The sequence below is a fragment of the Pipra filicauda genome, unplaced genomic scaffold (genome assembly GCF_003945595.2).
Source record: "Pipra filicauda isolate LSUMZ 115617 unplaced genomic scaffold, ASM394559v2 scaffold169_size1572857_pilon, whole genome shotgun sequence".
NCBI lineage: Eukaryota > Metazoa > Chordata > Aves > Passeriformes > Pipridae > Pipra > Pipra filicauda.
This window is the reverse complement of record NW_024104206.1, coordinates 1,287,052-1,310,332: the sequence shown is the minus strand read 5'-3', so window position 1 is coordinate 1,310,332 and position 23,281 is coordinate 1,287,052. Positions and strand designations below refer to the sequence as shown.

At 40.1% G+C, this 23,281-nt stretch overlaps 1 protein-coding gene across 3 annotated transcripts; it reads right to left on the bottom strand.

Annotated features, from left to right (window-relative positions):
- Positions 1-1,009: 1,009 nt before the first annotated feature.
- SLC34A2 (solute carrier family 34 member 2) lies at positions 1,010-22,780 on the bottom strand. 3 transcript variants are annotated; one of them, XM_039379482.1, is made up of 14 exons: positions 22,594-22,780; positions 21,545-21,600; positions 15,734-15,848; positions 15,494-15,634; positions 14,889-15,017; positions 13,833-13,976; positions 13,083-13,194; positions 11,797-11,992; positions 11,047-11,142; positions 8,719-8,839; positions 7,821-7,988; positions 6,331-6,447; positions 6,118-6,242; positions 1,010-4,539 (listed from the first exon to the last, which is right to left on the bottom strand). In XM_039379482.1, the coding sequence occupies exons 1-14, from the start codon at positions 22,610-22,612 to the stop codon at positions 3,964-3,966; spliced, it is 2,115 nt and encodes a 704-aa protein (XP_039235416.1). In that variant the 5' UTR covers positions 22,613-22,780; the 3' UTR covers positions 1,010-3,963. The 3 variants fall into 3 exon arrangements, with proteins under 3 accessions (XP_039235416.1, XP_027569607.1, XP_027569608.1); XM_027713806.2 differs by lacking the exon at positions 22,594-22,780 and having other exon boundaries at positions 21,545-21,643; XM_027713807.2 differs by lacking the exon at positions 22,594-22,780 and having other exon boundaries at positions 3,868-4,539; positions 15,494-15,631; positions 21,545-21,643.
- Positions 22,781-23,281: the final 501 nt, after the last annotated feature.

Sequence of the window (23,281 nt, the reverse complement as noted above, 5' to 3'; positions counted from 1 at the left end):
AGCAACTATACAATCAGCTGAAGCATTGTTTGAACATTTTGAAGGCTTCTGATGAGTACAGCACTCCGTGACTTGACTGCTGGTGGTTAAATAGTGACAGGTGTTGCTGAACTTTGCCCCAGGTAGCTCCGCAAAGGGTTTGGAAGTGGAAAGGTGGGTGACACAACCCGTGCGTGTTTCCTGGGTGCGCTTTGATTCCCAACGGACAGTGAGTCATGGAGGGTGATAAATTACAGTATTTCTGCATGGGTGTAAGAAGCTGTAAGTTGTAAATCATGGGCCTAGGGTGCTTACTGCTTGCCACCTTTTCAAAAGAAGACAGTTTACACCATAGTGCATAAATATTGGTGTTACAAGACATACTTCTGCTACCTTCATTTCAGTAAAGCATGGTATAATTGGGAATGAGAGCTGGTTTTGGGGCTTGTTCCTCAGCTACCACTGAGTTCATAGTTAGGAAGTCTAATGTCATTTTTAATAATCTCTAAAGCATTTAAGGAGTACTTTTTATTTCTCTCTGTCTGCTTAATTTTAAGCTCCATAGGTCATGTGTGACTAAAAAAAAGAGTAAGATAGATTTTTTTTTTCCCAGTTATAAGTCAGACATCACAGGCTGTAAGGAGCATTTTGGAAACACTCTGCCAGAGAAAACAGGGAGAACCTGAGTTTAGTGCAGTGATAGAGATCATTTGTTATAACTCATGATGCACCCTGTTGCCATAAAGCACTGGCTTTGCTCTCCCATACTTGCCTTCACTGAGGACAGTCTGCAGCAACCTGCCAGAAAATATCTTGATACACACAATTGCACTGAGCAATTCTGTTTATTATTCTTCATATGAAAATCTCTCATTCATATGAAAATTTGGACACACAGGTGCTTTTCTTTAGTGCTCGATGATAACCTCATTTCTTGTACATTGCATCAGCTCAGGTTAGAACTTGCCTGCATACTTATTTTTCTGTAAGCTTCCACGATATGTATATAAACAGATATTATGAAAAGATCTTAATTTTTTAAAACTTCTCTTTATTTTTACATTTAATGAGGACAGACAAGATGAATATTCATGACAAAGTATAAAGTCATATCCTGTCCTCAAAACAAATAAAAGATAGTGTTTAAGAGTTTAAAAAAGTATTTTAGAAACACTGTATTTCCAAAATTTCTCATTACAGAAAATTCACATCTTTTAGAAAAGTAGAGTTCAATATCCTTGTGTATTAAGCCATACTATGAAAGTATGTCGTTTTTCTACACCTTTACTTCAAGAAATCTGTCTCTGCATTGCTAACTATCTTTAAGAAACCTGCTGATGGAGCCAACAGCCTCCATAATATGCAGTATACACAATTACAAACAATTTGAAGTTATATTACAAAATATACAGTAGTTCCTTTTTACATTTTTATAGATAAACATTGCATAGTTTTCAAATATGTAATATATAACACAATCATGAGCCTTTTTCTCTATAACTTATGAAAAATTCTGTACACTCCAACAATTATAAATAAAGTGTAAATATCTTTTAGTAAGAGTAAGGGAGGAAATATACCAAGACATATTGTGCTGTCAAGTGAAAAACAGAAATATTTGTTGGAATCTGCTTAACACAATGGAACAATATGGCTTGGAGCAAGAAGAGATCATAGGGGAAATGTTACAATGAGGAACCTAAAGTACTGATATGTCTGACAATTATTATCCTGATTCTTTTGTAAGAATCACTTTCTCACAGTTATTATCACTGTTCTTGATGGCTATGCTTCAAGACGCAAAATAAGGTGCATGTTGTTTAAGGAATGAGTAAAAGTAGACTAAAATGTTTCCTCTTTCAGTGAGTGGTCAATGGAAACTTGAGATAACTTGGAAATAATTCTGACTATTTTCCTCATATTTTTCCTAAAGAAACAAGGCATGGGAAATGCACACAGGAATTTAAAGAAACAGACTCTAAAAGCATCCAAAATTGTGAGAATAAAATGAAGAATTATTGAAGATATCAAAATTCAACTTTAAAAATAAGATGTTGACAAAATTCTTTTCAACTCCATGAAGAACAAGGAAAATAACTTTTGAAAGAATACTTTGACATAGCTCTGCTGTTTGCTACTACACTCCAAAAGAGCAGAACTGTACCGAAAGTATATATTTTTAAAATTCACTCAGATTCTAAGCGTTTTGTCACTGGTTCACAGTTACAGAAACAATTGGAATCTCAGTGTGCATGCAGTTTGCAAACACATTTTCGGCAACATAGTCTGCCAGTTTGAATGTCAGTTTAATAAAGTAAATGAAAACAATTTCCACTTCTAAAATGTATGTATTTACCTAATAGCCAAATTCAACCTACTGAATTCCAAGCTCTGCAGAAAACAGCTATTCAGAAGTAAATGTGTTCTAGCAGCACTGAGTGGCTACGTCACACTAGGGGTCTTCTCAGTGTTTCCATTACAGATTGAATTTAAAACTCAGCCACTTAAACTGGCTCTAAATGACTCTTGGCCTGCACTGAATCACCTATTTTTTTTAACATTACTGATTGGGCTTCAGGTATTATCCCATACTCACTAATATCTGAGCAATTGAAGGCCAGTAGAAGTACACAGCGCATCTTTGAAATGCTCTTTTCCTGATACTGAAATTATACCTTGTCAGCCCATGATTCAGAACAACCTCATAAGCATTATTAAAACATCAGTAATGGTAAAATTTGAGCATAAGCAGCTTCCCACCAAGTATTACTCTACCTATGGATTTGCTACACATGATAGTGACTAGATTAGTTATGGATTTTATGTGGGATTTGGATTGCTACATACAATTGCCAGTAAAATTCACATTATTTCCAAGGAGGGTGGTTCAGAGTACAAAGGGATGGTGAACACCCCTTTATCTCCAGTAAACATTACCCTATGTCCCGTGCTAGCCATAATCTGCTCTGTAGGTTCCCTCTTTTGTAGCTCTAAAGCCAGTCTTCACCACTACTCTGAAAAATCATTTTGTGGCTCAGGCAAACGGAGCCACAGCTGAACACAGATCTGTCATCAGCCCAGGCTGGGGCAGCTGTCTCCTCCCCTACACTGGTCACTTGTTCTTCCTTCTGCACCGTTCCTCTGGTTGTGGAATTACATGGTGAACAGGACTGAAGAGGACCATCTAGAGGGAGGAATGGCAACACAACCACATCCTGAGTCAATCAAGACCTTTGGTAGCCACTCGATGCCTCTAAACACAGTACAGAGGGAGCAGCAATTAGTTTCATGGTCTTTAGCTTGAGATAACAAAAGATTATAACTTCTGTTCCCAATGTTAAAGGAGACAGAGAGGGCTTCGAATGGGCTTATGTACACCCTTACGCCAGAGCAGGATTCCAAGAGCTTCTGAACGATATCCCAGCATTTCATTTTCCTTCACGGATATAGAATGGATTTTGTCCACTCTAGGAAAACTGTTTTCCATTTTGACCACTGCAAATAGACCAATGAAAACATTAGGATTCCCCTTTTTATTTATCTTTTTTTCCTTTTTTTTTTTTAATTTCCAGAGCTTTTTAGGTATTATAAATTAACTTCTGCTGAATAAGACGGTAGATTAGATAGGCTGTTCTACAAGTGCATTGTTTGTTTGTTTTTTAAGTTAGAATTGATTACCACTCCTTTCATCTCTCTCTTCATGGGACTACAGCAGGATTTCTTTTGTTTGCTACTGATAGCATTGGAGGAAGGTACCTCATAGTAGATCCTCTGTGAGCAAATCTGTCATTAGCTTTGCAACCGAGCACAGATTTTCTAGGGACTCCGTCAAGCTTGTTTGACTCCATTCCTTGATGAGTGATGTATCACCGGTTTCAGAAACCTAACAAAATGTTCACTCTGTCCTCAGTGCATAGTCCAAGGTAGTTTTGAAGAGCCTGACTGTCCTATGCTGTATTTCCGCTAATATGGGTTGATCCGCTACTATAAGGCTGTGTTGTTTGTGACTGTTTTGTCAACAGAAGCTGCAGCTGGTGCTCTTCTTCCACCTCTTTCTTCATCAGCCATTGCCATGGTGTTTTCATAAACCTCTGTAGTTTTTAGTTGCTTGTCTTTGGCACCTTCCTGTTCAGCATTGACTTTGCAACACTTGCAGAAGCCACAGCAGTGTTTCCCACAAAAGGCAAGTGAAGCCATAATTATGTTGTCCCAGGGCTCTAGGGAGTGCATCCAGATGGGTAGGAAATCCCAGTTTTGGAGCTTTTCAGGCAGCGAATGTGGTCGCCTTTTCTGCATAACATTAATTACAACCACAGCAATAAAAAGAACGAATAGGGGAAGGCAAACACCCAAAAGGACTGGCCACCCTGCCAGTGACAGACCAAATACAAACAAAGGCAAAAGAAAGAAGCAGACTAAAAGATAAAATATAGCAAACCATCTGTACTGGGCTGTTATGTTTCCCAAGGTCTTGGCCATGCGTACTGGCAGCCGGGTATAAGGTATTGGGTAAAACAGAATAATCCCAGAGACATTGAAGAAAAAGTGGCACAAGGCAATCTGAAAGCAAAAACATTTGAGAAGTTCATTAGCCAAAAGGCCTTTAAAATGCTCCTACTGACATTTTAATAACTTCCAGTGGCACTCAGACTTCATAGTTTCCCTTTCCTTACTCCCTACTCTTGTTTCTTGTCTTTCATGCTATTTCACTGCAGGGCCTTTCCTAGCACAAAACAAGGGCTCGGTAATGCCTCACACATTGCAAAGATCACTGCCTACAAACACAGGCCAGGCCTAGAGCGGATGTCGGATCCCCCTGCAGGTGGAGAAGTCTTAAAATGCAGCTTCCAAGTGCAAGAAATGGAGTCCATCAGAAACAAAGCTGAAACACCAAACAAGTCTCAGCAAACAGTTCTGTTGTTAGTAAGGCATGGGAACTATGTGAGAATTGTTCATTGTTGGGTTCCGCATCCATAATTTTTAGTGAAAATATGGGAAGTGTAAATTAGATATTACACAGAGGCTATTTAAAATTTTTAATGATACAGACCTGGATTTTACAAAATTTAGCTGTAAGTTTATAGGGCACTGAGGAGGTTCCTGGAATAGGACTTTGTCTGGGTCATTCAATTCACATATTTCAAATTTTTTTTTAAAAAATAAGCATCAAGAGACATCCTCTTGCTAAAGCTTTCAGAAATTGCTTAGACGGAATAAGGATATACTGAACAAAACAGTACATTCCTTTCTCACCTTATCTTCATTCTGTAACTGTTATCAGACCAAAGTAAATATGAAAGTACTGAAGTTTATTTTTAAAGTGCATTATAAAACCAGCATGTTATCATGAAATCTGAGCTTTATCAAGATAGCATCTCCTCATGATTACATCTGTTCTATCATGCCTGAGGACAATAAAATGGCTTCACTAATTTTCTTGATTTATTTGGGCTAGTAAAAAACATTTGTCTTATTCACAAAGGAAACGTCATTATCTTTTCCCTCTTTGATGTAGAATGTTCATTCAAATGTGATCTGCTGCCAGATTCTTTACCGGGTGGAAAATGGGAGGCCAAAGCCAAGCTGCCTATTTCTCAAACAGTTTGAGGCAACAAGAAATTTAATAAAATCCACTGAGATTACATTTACAATGAGAAAAATACATGATGCTCACTGCAACCTTGGATAGACAGAGAGCTTGCCAGCTTAAGGGTTGTGTAGCCTTCAGTTAGGTTACAGGAGTCCCTGTACACTGCAAGAACTGAGTCGGGGTCCTGAGAAGAGACCTTACAGAAATCAGTAACCCTAAGAGGGCTGTCAGATATATGGGCACTGAACTCCAAGCTGCAGAGACCCCACGCTCAGGGGTCAAGTGGCCCACCTTGTCTCAGTTCTGAATTAATTCACTCAGATCAAGCCAATTTATGAAAGCAAGATTTAACTGTATATTGGCATTCTGGGAATGTTTAACAACCTTTTTGCTCTAGCAGTTGAAATGAATGAGCTGTCAATAACAGTACACACAAAATCAGGCATGACATCCATGGCATAATTGCATCAGATCAAATTTTGCCAGGTTTTTCTTCAGAAAGGTTGCAACTTCTAAATGAAGTCAAGGAAGCATTGGCTTATACTGACCTGTAGTGAATATTTTAAAGTACTCCCTGGACTTGCTAAAGCCGCAAGTATAGCTGTCGTGGTCGTGCCAATGTTAGCTCCTAAGGTAAGGGGATAAGAGCGCTCAATGCTTATAACGCCAATGCCTGTGAGAAAAGAAGCAGGATTGAGTTGGCTTCAGGAAAACAGAGAAGATAAAACATGGGGATACAGAACACAGTATTGACAACTTACCAACAAGGGGTGTAATAGCAGATGTGAAAACAGAACTACTTTGGACAATGAAGGTCATACCAGCCCCTGCAAGCATAGCCAGGTATCCAGCTAACCAAGTAAAAGGAAATGGGAAATCTAAAAGAAGAGAGGGAGAACACTCTTGTTAGTATAACAGAATGCTCTGTGTAACAGTAACACACTAGTGAAGACTATTAAGCACTTAAAATATATTTTTTGCCTATTTTCTCTTAAATGGCAATTTAGGGTCAGAGTCAGTCCTACTACTCTGATTTATTCTGTTAGCTGCACTCCTTCTCCAGCCTTCCACCACTGTATGCACTTTGAGATGTGTACTAGACTAGGTAGACATTCGTCCTAACCAAGGGTAGCATACATGTTGTAATGCAATGAGGTATCAGAAATGTTTTCGCAGAGGTCAACACAAAACCCTCTAGGTGTCTTGAGAACCTTGGTTTCAGCAACCAGGTACCTTCTGCATGAATCAGATCTTCAGAAAGCTCTGAGGAGCATCCTTAGAAAATCAGGTGGTTTGTTCTAACTAGTTTCAAGCAGATCATCTCTTAAAAATTTACTTGTTAACTCTTGGGAAGAAAACTAAACACTCTGATTAGAAAAACTAGGCACAATGGTCCCCTGCAGTCTGCAGATGTATGAGTGAACTGAGAAGTGAGAACTTAATCAGCTGGGAAGACACAGTGGAACACCGAGCAGCTCAGAAATGAAATAAGCAGTAACTGGCAGCTGCTTACTTTCTCCCCCTTGTTTTTAATTCAGACCACATTCATTGTCCAGGAGAAGAGAGCTTGGGGACCACTTTGTTTCCTTCCCCATTTCTGTGAACCTTCTCCTCAACCATAGCCTGGGATCCATGCCAGGACTGCTTTTCTCTGCTACAGGTTCCAATCTCTGCGTTCAAGAGAGCATGCAGGAAAAGCAGCCAAGCAAAAAAAACTCCAACATTTGCTCTCAGTGGATCCAAGCTGAAAAAAACCCTGGAGAGCACAGGGCAAGACAGAAAATACTGCTATTGAAAGCTGCCTTATCCTACTGAAGAGAGGGTTAGGCAGTGGAACAGGACAAGATCATTAATTACTACAAACTTTTGTCAACTTACTTTGGAAGGAACATGGAGGCTCTGTGCCAGAACTGGCAATCACAGTCTCAGCACTTCAGTGTTTTTTTTTGAGGATGGGAACATTACATTTCTAACAGCTAATGATTATACATCAAGAAACAGAGCCTGAACTTTGGTCTCTGATGCTGTTAATCTGCTGCATTTCTCAATCAAGCCATTCACTGTTAGATTTTTAAAAGAAAGAAAAAAATACACTTGGGAGAAAAAAAGTGTGGGGGGTAGGGGTGATTTTCATTCAATACTATTTTCTTAAAACTATTTTATGTTATCTGCCAGAATGGGAAATATCAATAAATGTGTTCAGTGTCCTTGTCATTCCCGAAAACAATCCTCAGGAAAAGTAGATAATTACCAGTGTTGATTGTCTTCTTGATAACACTCGCCACTTGTCCTTTAAGCACAGAGTTTAATAGCTTAACGATCATTATCAAACAGGAGCACAGAACAAGCAGGGACAAAGCCAGAAGGATAAGACCGATGGCAAGATCAGGCAGGTCTGAGTTTACAAAGAGATGCTGGCCTGAAAAAGAAATGGAAAATTAATTAGCCTAGCCACACTTTTGCTTGTGATCCTAACTAAGCTCAGCCCTGGTTTTTGTACATGTCACTTAGAAAATGGGACCAAAGCACACACAGCTTGAGGGGTTGATGTAAAGAGGGAAAATGCCACCTCCCTTGCTCCACAAAAGCTATGTCTGAGTGGGGTAGGAGAAGCTCTTGTATGGACATGCTTATAAAACACACAGCAGGCACTCCGACAGAGCAGGCAGGAGCTGGGTGACCATGTAGAAGGCAGAGAAGTACAATGGCAGGAGGAAGTTTTGGAGTGCTCCAGGCTGGATGGTGGGTCAGGTTTTCCCAGAGGTGGCTGCGTGCCTGAGAAGGGCCATTGAAACTCCTGCAGGGCATGCATAGGGATGGAGATATCCAAGGAACCATTACAGCAAAGTAACCATAGCTCCAAGCTATCTGAACAGCGAGGGTGACATGATACTGAAGACTTCAATTACTGATATCAAGGAACATGGAAAGAGATCCATCTGCAGCCAGATACCATGATGATGCTGGTAACTCCAGTTGCATAGCTATAGCAGAGCACAGGCTCCTCAGACAACACCTGCACTGGTACCATGTGTCCATACGCAGGCAAGGGCTTCCTGATACACTTCTGAAGTGGTCTGTTAACACCATCAAAAAGCTATATACATATGTAAAGATATTGCCATAGAAGAAAGAATTCTACTACTTACATTTAGTGATATAGTCTGTTTCAGTTACATTCTTGAGAGTCCATGTCATGTTTCCATCAGTCCAGCAAAAGTCAGGAGATGTGCAGTTTTCTGGAAATGGAACTGTGACATTCTGCAGTGTCTAAGGATCGCCAGACAGAGCAGATAGTTCAGTCATTTACAACCTTTTATTAAGAGCTCATATAAAGTGTTAGGTTTTTACAACAACCAAGGATTCATCAACTAAGGGCAGATTTGTAAGCTGGCACCACATTAATGTCAAGGTGAAACTTCTGCATTCTCAAAATAAATCATTGTGCTGTCACCCAAGCCAATTACTACAACATTTAAAGATTAAAATATCCCCAAAATCTTCTACATTGTAATAACCATAGCACCAAGTCATTAATAGTTAAGAACCTTAACTGCTGATGACAGTTAGTGGAGTGAGGCTCATATAAGGCTGCAGTTGCAAGACAGTGACATTCCTTTTCCAGGCAGCACCACAGTTTCCTTGGTCAAAGAAAGACCTCTTTACTGTCATCTCAACAGCAGTTAATGGTCTGGTGAGTACTACACCAGGGCTGTGATTCAGAGTGCTACAATACTAGTGCAGCCTTTGTTGCTGGATGAGCACAAGTTGCTCGCGCTGCCTTCCTGTGCCTCAGTTTCCCTGTCTGTAGAAACAGAAGTGCTGCTACTACTTTCCTTTTAATGTTCAAACGCTATCTAAGAGCTAATTACAAGAACTATGATTTGCATTATTATTATGGAGCTGAACCTAAATTTCTACTTATATTACATTAAAACCTTCCTCATAAGGACTCCTAGCCTAGACATGCTGTATTCTGACACCAAGTCCATAAGTCCTTATGCAGACTAAGGAGGAGTTCATTGACTGAGCTGTACTTCCACATGAGAGCAACTAACAGCCAAATGGACTCTGAACCATGCTGTTGAACAGCAGGTATCTTTTAAACATGTTTGAGTGATTTTCTTTTGTAGAAATGGAGAACAAGAAATCGGGGTACTGCCTACAGACACCTACATTCTCAACACCTTCCAGCTGATGCACGTGGGCAAGGATGGGAGTGGATCTAGTGCCCCCACACCTGGGCTCCAGCCTCCCCATCACGTGAGCCTTTACAAACACAGCACAATCTTTTTTCTCACTTTCCTGAATTTTTTTCAAACATCTGAGTTTCGAAGCAGCTGCATTAGATCAAAATGTTTATGTTTTGCTTTAAACGTATTTCCCCCACCAAGTTAAAGTCAAACTGTTATGGGGTTCATATGTTTTTGTAGTTTGACTATATCCTTGAGCAGTAGGTACACAGCCAAAATACAGACAAGCACAATATAAAACCATGTATATAGAAATATATATTTCCTTCAGCCTACACTTTCCACGTAGAGTAGTTTCCTGTCCTCTGTAGGACTTGGGGGCTCAGCATGGGCTGGGGTCTGACATCAGGGCAGCTGCCCAAGCCCCCTGCCCCCCCGAGGTGAAACACTCAGCAGTGTAACCTGAGCAGAGTTTCAGATGAGCACAGCTCTGCTCCTGGCACTATCTCCCTAGCTAGCATTTCACTGGCCATCCAGACTATCATTCAATAGGAACTGGGCACTTCATTTCAACCTCCACTCTGTGTTCTTAAGTATCTCCTGCCTCAGCACTTCAGGAATTACTTTTCTATACATGACAACAAGTACAACTAATAACTTTAATGAGAGAATCAAAGGATATTTTATGCTCTAATTACTAGTTAGCTGAACAATGCAAACCAAACACTCAGCTCCACAGTTTATCAAAATACTCATAGGTGTCAGTCTGGGCAAGAGACTCCTCCAAGCTGTAGTGCTGTTTGGGTGAAGAACAGGGCACAGCCCCACAGAGGCTTTCTCCAAGGGCAAATAACCAGCTACCACCAGATCACCCTAACATATGGAAAACTAAAACTTATTAGATCAGTAGATAAACGGTGTTCGGAAAGATCTTTTCTTTGGCCTATGTTGCAGATTTTTTTCCACTTTCAAGGAGTCAGTAGTATCACAGTTTAAAGACATTTGTGTGTGTGAAAGGAATGAAAGACTTGGCTCCAAACCAGCAGTACTGATAAGTGAGGGCCTGTATGGTACCAAAAGTAGCCAGGTCAAGGTCACCACTGGTGACCATCCTTTGTTCAAGTGGAGGAAAAACTACCTTAAATTGTTTTCATTCTTTTTCTGCTGAAAAAAAACCCCATCATTTAAAAATCTAAGTTCACAATATTATGATAAGGATTGTCAGCTACAGATCAGTAATACACTTCCTGAGGTACCTGACAATTAATTTAGCATAATACTCACCACATTGGTTTCAGTTACACACCAGACCTTGACAAGGCTTTTGTTTTTTGCTGATTCATCATTAGTAGCAATTGCATTTATTACTGATTTATCAAGCTTAAAAAAAAAAAAAAGAAGAAGAAGAAGAAAAATTTTAAAAATGTATTATTCCAGCTTGCATCACAAACTTCTGTTCAGCTCTACTCAAACAATCCCCTTTGGAATCCCAACCATGATAAGCCCGCATGATCATCTCTAGTGCTGGAGCTGCCCAACATGTAGGAGGGGGTTTACTCTGACAAAAAGGCTCAACTCTACATGCACAAATACTGTGTCTCATTCTCCCCAAATCATCCACCACTTCATCTCTCCCTTTCTGTTTAATCAACTGCCTGACTGTATTTACTGCCATTTTAGAAGATGTGTTCTTTCCCCCCTGGCCTCTAGATGCATGCAATTATGTCAGGTCCTACACTGATTTTCTGGCTGTGCCAGGTTGTCTCAGCTAGTACTGTCTGCCAATGTCTAGGCAACAGGCTGCCTTTCCATCCATCTCACATGGCTGTATTTGTCCTCACCTGCCTTTTCCTTCCTCCTAGCTAGGTGCATCATCATTAAGGTGAAATGTGGGGGAAATAGAAACAGGAACTATAAAGCTGGGGTTTTATGAAATGTGAACAAAAAGAAGAATTCATCTGCTAATGAGCTTTAAGCCAAGGACATAGAGAAAGAACCAAGTAAGCAGCTTGCTTGAAGTGAGAAAGAGCTTACCTCAATGATGAGCTTTGTAAAGGGGTCTGTGATAACTTTTAGTAGCTCAGGGGCATCTTCACCACTCTCAAGATGAAAGGACTCAACTATAACATTGGTGAGATGGTAAAGATAGCCAGAAATAACTTCAATGGGCAACAGTGCAAACACAGCAAGCCAGTTAAAGAAATCATGGATTGTTGCCCCAGCAAAGGCCCTGCAAAAAGAAATTAAAAACCAGGATTGCTTTTAATTAGACAAAATATGTACAACATCAGTTAGATATGAAATCATAGCAGTGGGGATGAAGCCCATTTCAAGGTGGGAATCATTTCATTTCCAGGGTCACAGGAGATGGCTACTTAGCTATGGAGCATTAAGTTGTCTCCACACTGTTGACAGATTAAAGAGCCAGCCAGGTGAGTAAAACAAGAAAAACTAGAAAAGGCAAAAGAGATCTTTAACACAAGGCTGCCAAGAGTACTCATCTGAAAAAAGAAGTGGCTGTAGAGCCTACATTTGTTTTGTCTCTCACCCATTTTTGGCACATTTTTATTCCTCAACCAGTCATTTCCTCTGGGACCTGTTCTCCCTGAATCCTGGGGCAAGAGAGCTTTGCGGCCCTCTCATGTGTTCCTGCAAGCCATTGATGTACAGCTCCCTTCCATCTTCTCCTCTAAAGCCTGAGGAGCCACAACTCTCCCTTCAGAGACTTTGGCAAAGAGTATTTCATATGTCCAGTATAGCACAGATGACAAGGTACCAGAGTCTCCTATCTCTACCAAGTTTACTGCCCATCTCCAGCAAGCCGAAAGCTCTCTCAGTGGCAATGTCAAGTGCCGGTCTAAAAGCTGTCACTTTATGTGTTCGACAGCCAGAACATGTAATTTCTCTACAGTTACCAGGTCTTGCTTACTGTAGACTTAAAAAAATCTTCAATATCGAAATCTTGTTTAAGGAGACTAGACAAAAATAATGTAATATTAACTTCTTATACAACCCACCAATAACTAAGACATAATAAAAGGTGGGTGGCATAGTGGGAGCAGCTGAAAATTTATCCTTGTGTAAGATCATTAAAAATGGTGGATCCTTACAAAACCACAAAACTTTTAAAGGAACCCAATATGCTTTTCTTCAAGTATATGAAGCCATATATATGGGCAGCGTCGCACCTTTGCCACGGCCATGCTTGTGACTTTCCTAACTAGAAAGGTTGAATGGCTGTAGTAGTGATAGGGAAAATGGAAGAAAACCTACAAAGAAGGAACAAACAACTTTTCAGGTGTAGTGTTTAAGTACAATACCTTCTAAATTCATTCCTGTCCCCAGCTTGCATGAGTGCCACAATCGTGTTTGTAACTGAGGTGCCAATGTTTGCTCCCATGATGATCGGAATAGCTGATTGAACAGTTAGCACTGGAAAGCAGAAAAGGAAGCACTGAATGAGAAAATCAGATCATCAGCAAGCTCTATGCTTCAATGAAGATTTCTATTAATGTCACTGAATCCGTGACTTCCCTTGATGTCACTGGGATTAGGTGCTGTGATCCAAATGTTTGCTTTAATCAAATCCCATGGGAACATGACACTCCCATAGTCCTGACTGAAAGTGCAGCCCATGGTTATCCCTTTTCACCACATATTGGAGGGTCAGAGTAAGATGAAGTCTCTTCTTTCCCAGGCATTTGCCTACTTACTGCAGAATTTAGAAATGATGCCGCAGAAACAGATGAAGTTTAGTAACTGCCTAACATTAGAAAATTATGCAGATAATTTCAAAATTAAGGCATTCGGTGCCAAGGCTTCCAATGATTTTCATGGCAGTTGTGGTCTTACTATTATTACTAGTACTCCTAGTATTGCTACTACTATTAATACTATCATTATTCATTTTTAACATTTTATTTTATATCAAGGTAACAGCTGTGAAAAGCTCTTCCCGCAGTCTCTATTCTTACACCCAAAGCTTCCACAACTTGAACGCGGGTGGGAATGTTTGCACCCCAGATAAGATTTATGAGTAATCTGTAGGAAGATACTGTAAGCAGACTTACATGTGGAGGACACCATGCTGACTATGATGGATGAGGAAGTACTGGAGCTCTGGACCATAACAGTCACCAGAACTCCAATCACCAATCCCGCGACAGGATTAGACAGCACTGAATCATCTTTAAATATGTCCCCTGCTGCTTTACCTACAAAAAACATATTCTCGGAGTGAGGGGAGTCTACAGAAATTATCGGAGTGTTTAATTAAAGATCATTCAACCCATTTAATTGATACATATATAGCCATGCTTGCTGGTCAAAAAAAGTACAAGGTGATGCAGCCCAGGGATCCAAATTTAGGTCCTGAACTCTCAGTTTCTCAGTTGTTAGAGAATACTTTATATTCTCTCATTTCAGTGACTAAACAAGCTTTACTGAACTCTGCAGAGAAGCATATAAAACCGTTACCATCAGAGGAAAGACTGTCACTCAAAAACCACATATGCATAGATTTAAATGCTATTACTTGGTATTTTTGATTACTGCCTAAAGGAAAACTATTTTAATAATACTGATTAATTCTGCCCCTGTAGCTTTCTGTGTTTCCAAAAATCCAAAATACTTCCACAGAAACTCATACGATAACCACTCCTGAACCCCTCATTTGAATTCAACCCTTGAAGATTGGCAAATGTAAAAAATACGTTTCAACAGTTTTCATCTTTGATAGTTTTGGGGGATATTTCAGTGCTGGATGCTTTGGTCAAGAGCACAGTTTTCGTATTTCAACTTGTTGAAATGTCTTTCACATGTGACAGATTTATGCACAGATGTATCCATGTAAACTGTCACTAAAGTAACAGGAAACCACTAAGAAATCAGGGCCAATAACCACTACATCAACAGCTCTTTGGAATTTGAGGAAGAAAGGCCCTTCCAAACAAATGAAGGTCAGTCTTCAGTCAGAACTACTTCTGAATCCCTGTCTCAACACATATGAAGAATGTTCTTGAAGAGTGAGAGTTGTAACTAAGTCGCTCAGATGAAATTTCCCAGATGAAATTATTATTCTTATAATAATAAGAATATTATTCTTAATATTTTAAACATTTTCATACCTCCTACCAGTTGGAAAGCAGAGCTCAGAACATCCAGAGAACACACAAACATGTAGAGCAATCCAAGCAGCATAATGAACTTCCCTATCCCGTAGAGTACACGAATGATTTTTCCTTTTCTATCCAATTCTGCAAAACAAATACATTATGCATAAAGGACTTGCTTGAAGTGTTCTCTGGAACACTCTAGCACACAAGCAGAGACTATGGAGACAAAGACAGTGCTGTGAATTCAATGTATGATTAAATCCAAAAGAGTGTTCTTAATCACATTTTAACTGCAGAAGCAGGTATTTTGTTTACTTAATTTTACTGCCAAAAAAAAGTTTTTTGGTATGTGACAAAAGCCTCATAAAATTTGAGATTGACTCTTCATTTTATAGTGATCCTACTGAGTAAAGAAAGACAGGAGCCTGGATATAAAACCATATTACTGCTGGACTGTTTTCCATATATCTCTTTGTGTTTTAAGGAAGGTAAGCAGCATGATTTCCAGATCCTTCTTAGCTGACTAAGTATAAGATCCCCATTAACTTTTAGAGAAGGTGAGAGAAGAAGTAGTGGGAAAAAAAGTGCAGGTAATTTATTTGTGGAGAAATGGCTACCTGACCACTTGACCCCAGTGTCCTGCAGTTCCGGCAGAGCCCATGGGTCCTCTTCCTCTGGCCTTGTCTCATCTATCAAGGCTATTGTGGAAAATGCAGGTTGAATTTCCCCTTTATTTCCAAGTGAAGCCACATTGCCTGCTGAAATAGAACGTGTAAAAAATTGTTTAATTACTTTCCATCCTTTCCAAGGATCCCCAAACCTTATATACCTCTATAACTCACTGGTGAGCACATTACCTTTGTGATTTTCTCCTTCCTTCCCAGTCATGTTCTGGTTTTGTTTGGAAGAGTCCCCAATATAGTTATTGGTTTCAGGCTTTTCTACCTCAGGCCAGGGAGCCATGATCTGTGACTAATAAAGTATTGTTGATTAAAATGCACGTGCAGTCTGTATTCAACTTACAACAGGGTATGTGGGAGATATGATTAAGATTAAGAACAAAGGAGATGGAAATGGAATATAAGCAATTTGCCTTTGAACACAACTTTTTACTAATCTTTATGAATTACTCCTTAGTTTCTGAAATTGATTTCTCAATTATTTTTTAAATCACTGTTTATTTGTGTACGAAACTAAAAAAAATTCTTTCCATCTCACATCTGTATTTTCATACACTTTTAACTGTCATGAAGGCAAAGATTCTTCTGCTTTCCAAACAGTAGGCATTTCTTCTCTTTAATTAATTTCAGCTCCTTTCAGGAAGAAGTCAGAGAACTGTTTTATTTTCTTCCACCATCTAGATTTAAGAAACTCCCTTTACCAAACTGGTAATTCAATACATCGACCTTAGCAAAAAAGTTCTTCCCTAAACGCTGCTTAGTTTGGGTCATGCAAGCTGAACACAATGTTCTTATTGCCTTTACTGCTTCATTCCCATGGAAGCATGGAGAGGAGAACCCAGGACAAGGTGGAGGAAGAGCCCAGGGTTTCAAGTTCCAGAAGGATGCTTGCTGAATGCCTGGACAAGAACACAGTTTGAGACCAGTGACCATTTGCAGGTCTATATTTGCCTGTAACTCGCAGCTGATGCTGCAAATAAAGATGAGCTAGTGGCAGCAAGGTCCATCTCACCCACGTCATGTAGGATCTCCCTCTGATCCTCATCCTTCCTGACCCCTTTTGAATATATTTCACATGCACCTCAACATTAATAAATAAATCACATGGCCAAATCCTGCCAGCACCGGTGCAAGCACCCTTAACAGATCCTAGCCCAGGCACAAAAGAAGGCAAAGCCTAGAAGAGTCCTATGTATTTACTTCACCAATGTTGGAAGCCAAAGGGAAGGACATGAAAGAGGGGGAAGGTGATCATGGAGAGACAAGCCAATATACACAATACTTATATCTTTCTAGGCTTGTTGGTGAGCTCAGCCAGCACATCCAAAACTCAGTGGAAAGGATGGGAGAAGTGAACCCTACCCAAGAAAGCCTCACCTTCAGATCTGTCTCTTCCACCCTCTCTGCCACACGAGTCGATCAGTGCTGCTGGCAAAGCTGCCCCACAACCGCCACGTCTGGCACCCTGTCACACTTCTGAAACACCGGTGAGCAAGTTTGCTTCCTATGCTCCTCATAAACAAAGCCCCTGTGCCCAGCCTCCAAAAGTCAGAGTTGGTATCATGCTCCCGTAAACAAGGTTCAGCTACAAGCAGCAGCCACTCTAAGGGAGTATAATTAATCATTCATTTAATCATAATCCTTTATGTAGCTGGTGGTGAAAATGTTTTGTCCCTGCCCACATCAGTAAGCCACACATCCTCTTCCTTTTCCTGGGAAAGAAAAGGTCACAGACAAACCACTCATGTCTTATTCTAACAGAGGAGGGTATTGTTTGCTGGCACTCCACAAAGAAAAGAGTATCTCTCCTTCCTCATTAGCAGGAAAAGCTATTCTACAATTTCATTTGCAATATCTATGCTTTTACATGTTCTTTATCTGTGGTGTAAGAACCATAGCAGTTCCCAAGATACACAAAGATCTTAAAATAGATGAAAGTCACTCTTGCTTGTTTCAACAAGGGTTTCCATTTGCTTGAAGCAAATTCTTGCATTTTCACCCAGGCCAAAACAACCACCAACCCCACCTACGTCAGAACATCCCCATCTTGTTAAACGAGTTTCATTTATACATGTGCAGCATTTAAAGAGCTATTAAAAAATAACTGCTCTGCACAAGTTCTTCATAAGTGAAATGCAATCATGAAAATGCACTGGGAAGTCAAATGGTGAAATTGCATTGACAATGAATTCCAACTACTCCTAGAGATGCCATCAGTACTTCTACAGTTCTTCTCTTACACTCAGTATGGAAATGAAGGATTCAGCCTGCATGATTATTGTATGGAAACTGAACTGATGCATTCACTAAAGAAACAGGAGCTCGAAAACTTCACCAGAAAAACAGCCCCGTGTCTCCTCAATAAACTCATTCAAGAATTCAGCAGAGCATTTTTTCATAAGCATCTCCCATATTCCTGAGGTGCTCGGGATCCCGCAGGTATGTCACGTATTATTATGGGTTTTGCTTTATGTGATCAAATGCCATAGAATGAGAGTTGATCACTTCTGTGGAGGAAGTTTTTGTATAGGTATGTACGTAAAGTTATTCATATGAGCCCTAGTCAACCTCTGATTTGAGAAGGCAGATTTGAATACTGGAGGTCTTTACAGCGTTTCTTCAAGCATTTGGATTTACAGAGGTTTAACTAGAACAGCCTGTTCTGTGTGAGTGGTATCAAGGAGTGATGAAAGCAAAACCGTCTAGATCCTTGAAGCACTACCAAAGCTGTCATCTTTTTCCAGATCCTGACTCTTGTCAAAAGGAACAGCTGAGAAGTTTAGAGACACCTGATACTATTTGCTGGAGTCCTGCTCACAGCTACTTACTGTTAATTAATCGCTGTGCTACAAGGATAATCTACATTCTACAGTTTTCCCTTCAAAGAATTCTTCCTTGGCCCAAATACAAGCATTAGCGTCTTGATAAAACACTCAGCAGAAGATGTGTGTGCTGCAGAGCAGTGGGGTGACAAAGCTGACTGCATTGCTCCCTGGCAGCTCACATGTGCCTTTGGAAAGGCTGACGTCAGGCGCTGGGTTAAAGACCAACATCCTTGATGCAAGATATAAATGACAATGAAAACCCTATTAGTGGTTTGCTTTTGAACACCGAAGACAACTATGCTGCAAAGGAACATGTTAGAGAACAGGCCAATGACTGCACGCACTGCAACAACTTGCTGCATTCAGCTGGACGCACAGGTCCAGGTCCAGAGGTGGGACAGCCACGATTGCTGGATGAGGTGCTGGAGTGATGAGCTCTGCCCACCCCTGTGCCAGCCCAGGTGTCTCAGAGATGTGCATCTGGTTCCCTCCTTGGCTGGCAGGACACCAGCCAGGGCGCCTGCACCCAGGGTGAAGTCACGGAGCTCGCATCCGGATTCACATCGGCACTTTGGATATCCTCCTGTTTGGAGCTATGCTGAAATGGGAGCTAATTTCCTCCCGAAAGTGGCAGGTCACAATATGCTATGCATATTGCAAAGGTCTGAAAACTAATGCCTGCACAAACTGTAATCCAGTCTGTTTTGGTGAACCTTGTGGCAAATCCTCTCACACCATCATGTGCGCTTCTTTTGTTGTAAGTATAGTCTTTCCTTGTCTTTGGGAAATGCTAACTATGTGTAACATCCTTTCTAACTTCAAAAGAAACTGAACCCTCTCCCTCTTAAGAGGGAGATAGATGGAAATAATCAATGGCATTCAAATTTTAAAATAAACTGTGAGGGAGGAAAAAGTCAGAGCCAAGTGGTCTCCCATGGTTTTTATATCCATACTGACTCTCTCACTGCAGCATTTCAAAGAGTTAAAGTCCCTGGGGAATTATCTGAGCAACACTAGGTGTCACACAGTTGCCCTATATTGCATTCCTCAGTGACTCACTGGGCTGTAACAGCTTTACCTCTGTTGCAGGGCTGCACTCTTGGTGCTTTGCAGATTTAAATTAGAAACAGTTGTTGATGTATTTGTTTAGCTGGATTTAACACAGAGAAAATGAACTACCACTTGCATGTGCCCAGGTGGTATTGTTCGTACCTCTCCACCCATGACAGCTCACCAAAAGGCCACCTTGTGCCTGAAATAAGAGCTACGAACCAGTAAACCTTAAAGAAATCTCAATCCCGGGGAACAGACTCAGTCAAACCAACATGAAATAAAAAGTACTGAAGAAAATAGCAGTATTTTCGAAATTAACTGGTAATAACTGCAACAACTGCCAACGTGACCATACATATTGCTTAAGCTATCTACAGATTGCTTAAGCAGCTCCATATAAGGCTGTGGGTTCAGCCAAGCTTTCCCCATTTTCTCTCTCTCCCTCTCCTCCTTCTCTCTCAGTTTTCTACAAAAATACATCACTTCCTTATCATTCACCATAGAGCTACGGTTTTTATGTTAAAAAGGGATTTATCAGCTAATCTGATATCCGACTATATGACAGTAAATATGAATATTTACCACACATATTTCATAAGGATAAATACCAAGCTACATGGCAACCTTTCTTGTATAAAGTTTGAAAAAAATATTGTCTTTTTCCCCTCAAAATATATAATTTCCAACATAGAAGCACATCATGTAGAGATAGAAAAAGAAAGATCCTTAGCCAGCACAAATTCATTCGGTAGTTTTACATCAGCTGATAGTTTTGCCCCAGAACCTGTTCCATGGCAGCCACAAAGCCCCAGGTGCAACAGAACCAGTAACAACTTAAATAAACACCCTCAATGATTCAGCCTTACTAGGAGCAAGTCTTTTCTCTGGCACCAGCCACTTCCCTGGGGCTTTTTCTTTGAATAAGTTAGCAGACTTAACCAGGATGTAAACTTTCAACTCATGTAGTAGAAAAGGGAAAAAAAGATATTTGAAAACTACAAAAAAAAGCATTGTACTCGCTGTTTATCCCTATGGATTCCTGAAATTCATTGCTCACAAGCCTGAATCTAACACATAGCAAAACTAAAAAAATCACATGAAACAAAATAGCAAAAAGAACAAATTTCTAAGGAAGTGCAGAGAGAGATAAATCCCAAACATTAATTTTTGAGTTCACAACTAAGAAAAGCACTGGAAACTACCACTGAGGAGCCAGAGCCAGGAAATATCAGTGAACTACTTGAAATACCTAGTAGGTGTTTAAATAAAACAATTGCTTTTTCAGAATAAAGCAACAAGAAAATAAAAAACCCCACCAGCAAGGAAATAGAACAGATCTACCCCTTCCCAAAGACAAAACATGCAGTAAAGAATAGAGAGAGGAAAAAGTAATGACGTTAAAAAGACTTACTGATCTAATGGAAGAGCTGATAATAAAAGTTACTGAGAAACCAGCTGATTGCCTACTGCCACATTAGTTGAGCAAACTACATTAGACTAATGTATTCCTTTTACCTCCGTGTATCAAACCAAATTAGCATAAGAAAATGTTTCCATCAAGAATAGCCTGACACGGCCGTGGTGAGGAACACAGACTTTACACAAGATCTATGCTAACACACGAACTGACCGTATTCCCTTCCAATGTTTCATTAATAATATCCTATACATTTTCCAGTATCCAATACCACTGATTACTGTGACTTAAAATCTCACTTGTTTTCAATCCAAATAACAGTTAAAATAATACTTTCTTTTGCTATAGGCAGTTATTTCTGGCTGGGTTTTTGGTTGGGTTTTTTTGGGGGTAGCTGCTAACAAAATGCTTTTTTTCTTTATCATATTCCATAAAAAAACCCCTAGCTGTTCACAGGAAAAAAACCACAGTTTGATTTCAGAACTATTTTTTTGTCACTTCCTTAAAACATAAATGCAGTTGAAAGAAAACAAGGTGAAAATGCTAACAATTGAATGACATTTCATATGCCACTACAGTTCCCTGTGTTAGCTCTCTGTTGCCATTCCTTAAGTTGCAAAAGCAGAACTTCAGATTTGCAAGCTAAACAAGCTCAAAGAAGAAGAAAACTCAGTCTTAGTTGTTCTTACTTACCACGTCTTTATTCCCAGACAACAGAGTGAACGGATCAACTGGGCAGCCACTGAAACCTGCAATATATATAGACAGGTGTTGAGCAAAGTTTGCTTTCATCACTGCACACTAACATTCCTATTTTACAGTCCAGAGGAACTGCCTACCTGCAACTTAATGATCACAATAAAACTTTTTTTAGCAGGAGTGGGCAGCAACCAGGACTGATAAAACTACAGGCTATTTCACACTTATCACATTCTAAAAAATGTCCCATCAGCATTTAAGTACAAGTTACAAATGTGTTCATGTGAGTGCTGAGGAACGGTTTGTTCCAGCATGAAAAATTGCTGTCCACCTGATCATTCAGTAATCTTTTTTCCAATAATAATTTTCCAAAAATATTTTGCAATCTCAAAAGTCTGTCAAAAGGGTGTGAAGGAGATGTAGTACTGTTATTTGTCTGTTCAGGTGCCTATTAATCTGCCTTAGAACAGAAGTGAAGGAGAATCAGATAAAAAGCAATGTAAGTAGGAAACACGTAAGAACTTCTTAGAACAGAGGATGGAGTTTCATTCTTATCGGTGCTCAATGTTTGCAATTAAGGCAAGCTCATTAGCATTTTGGCTGTGGCTCTCCTTCCAAATGAGATTTAAAGATGTAAGGACACTTTTGATAATCAAATTCAAAATGCCAGTGATGAAGACCACTGAATGATAAATACATATGTTATTCAATAAATACCATGTGGCATTATAGATTAGACAAAGCAGTCACCAGCATTGCTGCCTGTTCTACTGATGAACTTAATGAGGAGCTGGTGGGGAGGGCTGCATTAGGCACTGTACTTTATTATTTTTTGAATTTTTTCTATTTCAACAGGCAACTTATACTGAGCAAATAAGCTGTAAACTATCTGCCTAATCAGCAGATCTGCTTTGTCTGCTTGTACGCAGTCATATCTCCCAGCAGCTTAGTGACTTAGTAACACAGTAAAATAAAACTCTTGCTTTTGCACGTTTCAGTCCTGTGGAGACACTCAGCCTTTGGAGCAGTGAGTCAGAACTCACCTTTCTCCTGTGTCGGCATCAGAAATGTTTAATAAGCGGTGATCATGAAAGCTTCCACAGCCCCACATGCAGCATAACATCCTGGCAGTGGAATCACCAAGCACCTCCTCTGTCTGCAGTGTCTCTGCTGGTGTCGACCCCACCGCCCACACCATACTGGGTAGGGCTCGTGTTGTAGCCCAAGGATGGAAGCAGCAGCCCTGCCTCGTCCTCCCCACCTGCAGTTTACACAGAGGTGGAAAGGATGGAAAGGAAACTGATTTTTCTTCTGTGCAAAGTGGAGAACTGTCCAAAAGTGGAAATTAGCAATAGAAAATGGACCCAGTGTCTACCTCGGTGGTTCACAAAAGAAGGTTTCTTAACAGAACTGTACTTTAACATTGCACCTAAAAATAGTAGGTTTTAATTGATGCCCTACATGTAGGAAATCGGGTGGATCTTTTAACTGGGAATCCTTGTATTTCCCTGAGCTGTGGCTTATTCTCTACGGAGTCACTGTGAAACCCAGCTCTGACAGTGGGAAGGTATGAGATGTGCACACTTCAAGTACCCCATCGTGGCTCAACCAAAGTATGATGACGTCTTCCACAGCATTTTTATTCCAACACTGCTCATTCCATTTGCTAAGCACAATCCTATGCACTGACCAAGTAAACATGTTAGAAAGGGAAAAATTCTATATCAGACC

Excerpts from the sequence above, each read along its gene's own strand:
- SLC34A2 (XM_027713806.2), bottom strand. The coding sequence starts at position 21,643 with ATGAAAGCAAACTTTGCTCAACACCTGTCTATATATATTGCAGGTTTC. Across the intron at positions 11,143-11,796 it reads TTACAAAGCTCATCATTGAG|CTTGATAAATCAGTAATAAA; the intron begins GTAAGCTCTTTC and ends TTTTTTTTTAAG. Across the intron at positions 8,840-11,046 it reads GTGTAACTGAAACCAATGTG|ACACTGCAGAATGTCACAGT; the intron begins GTGAGTATTATG and ends GGCGATCCTTAG.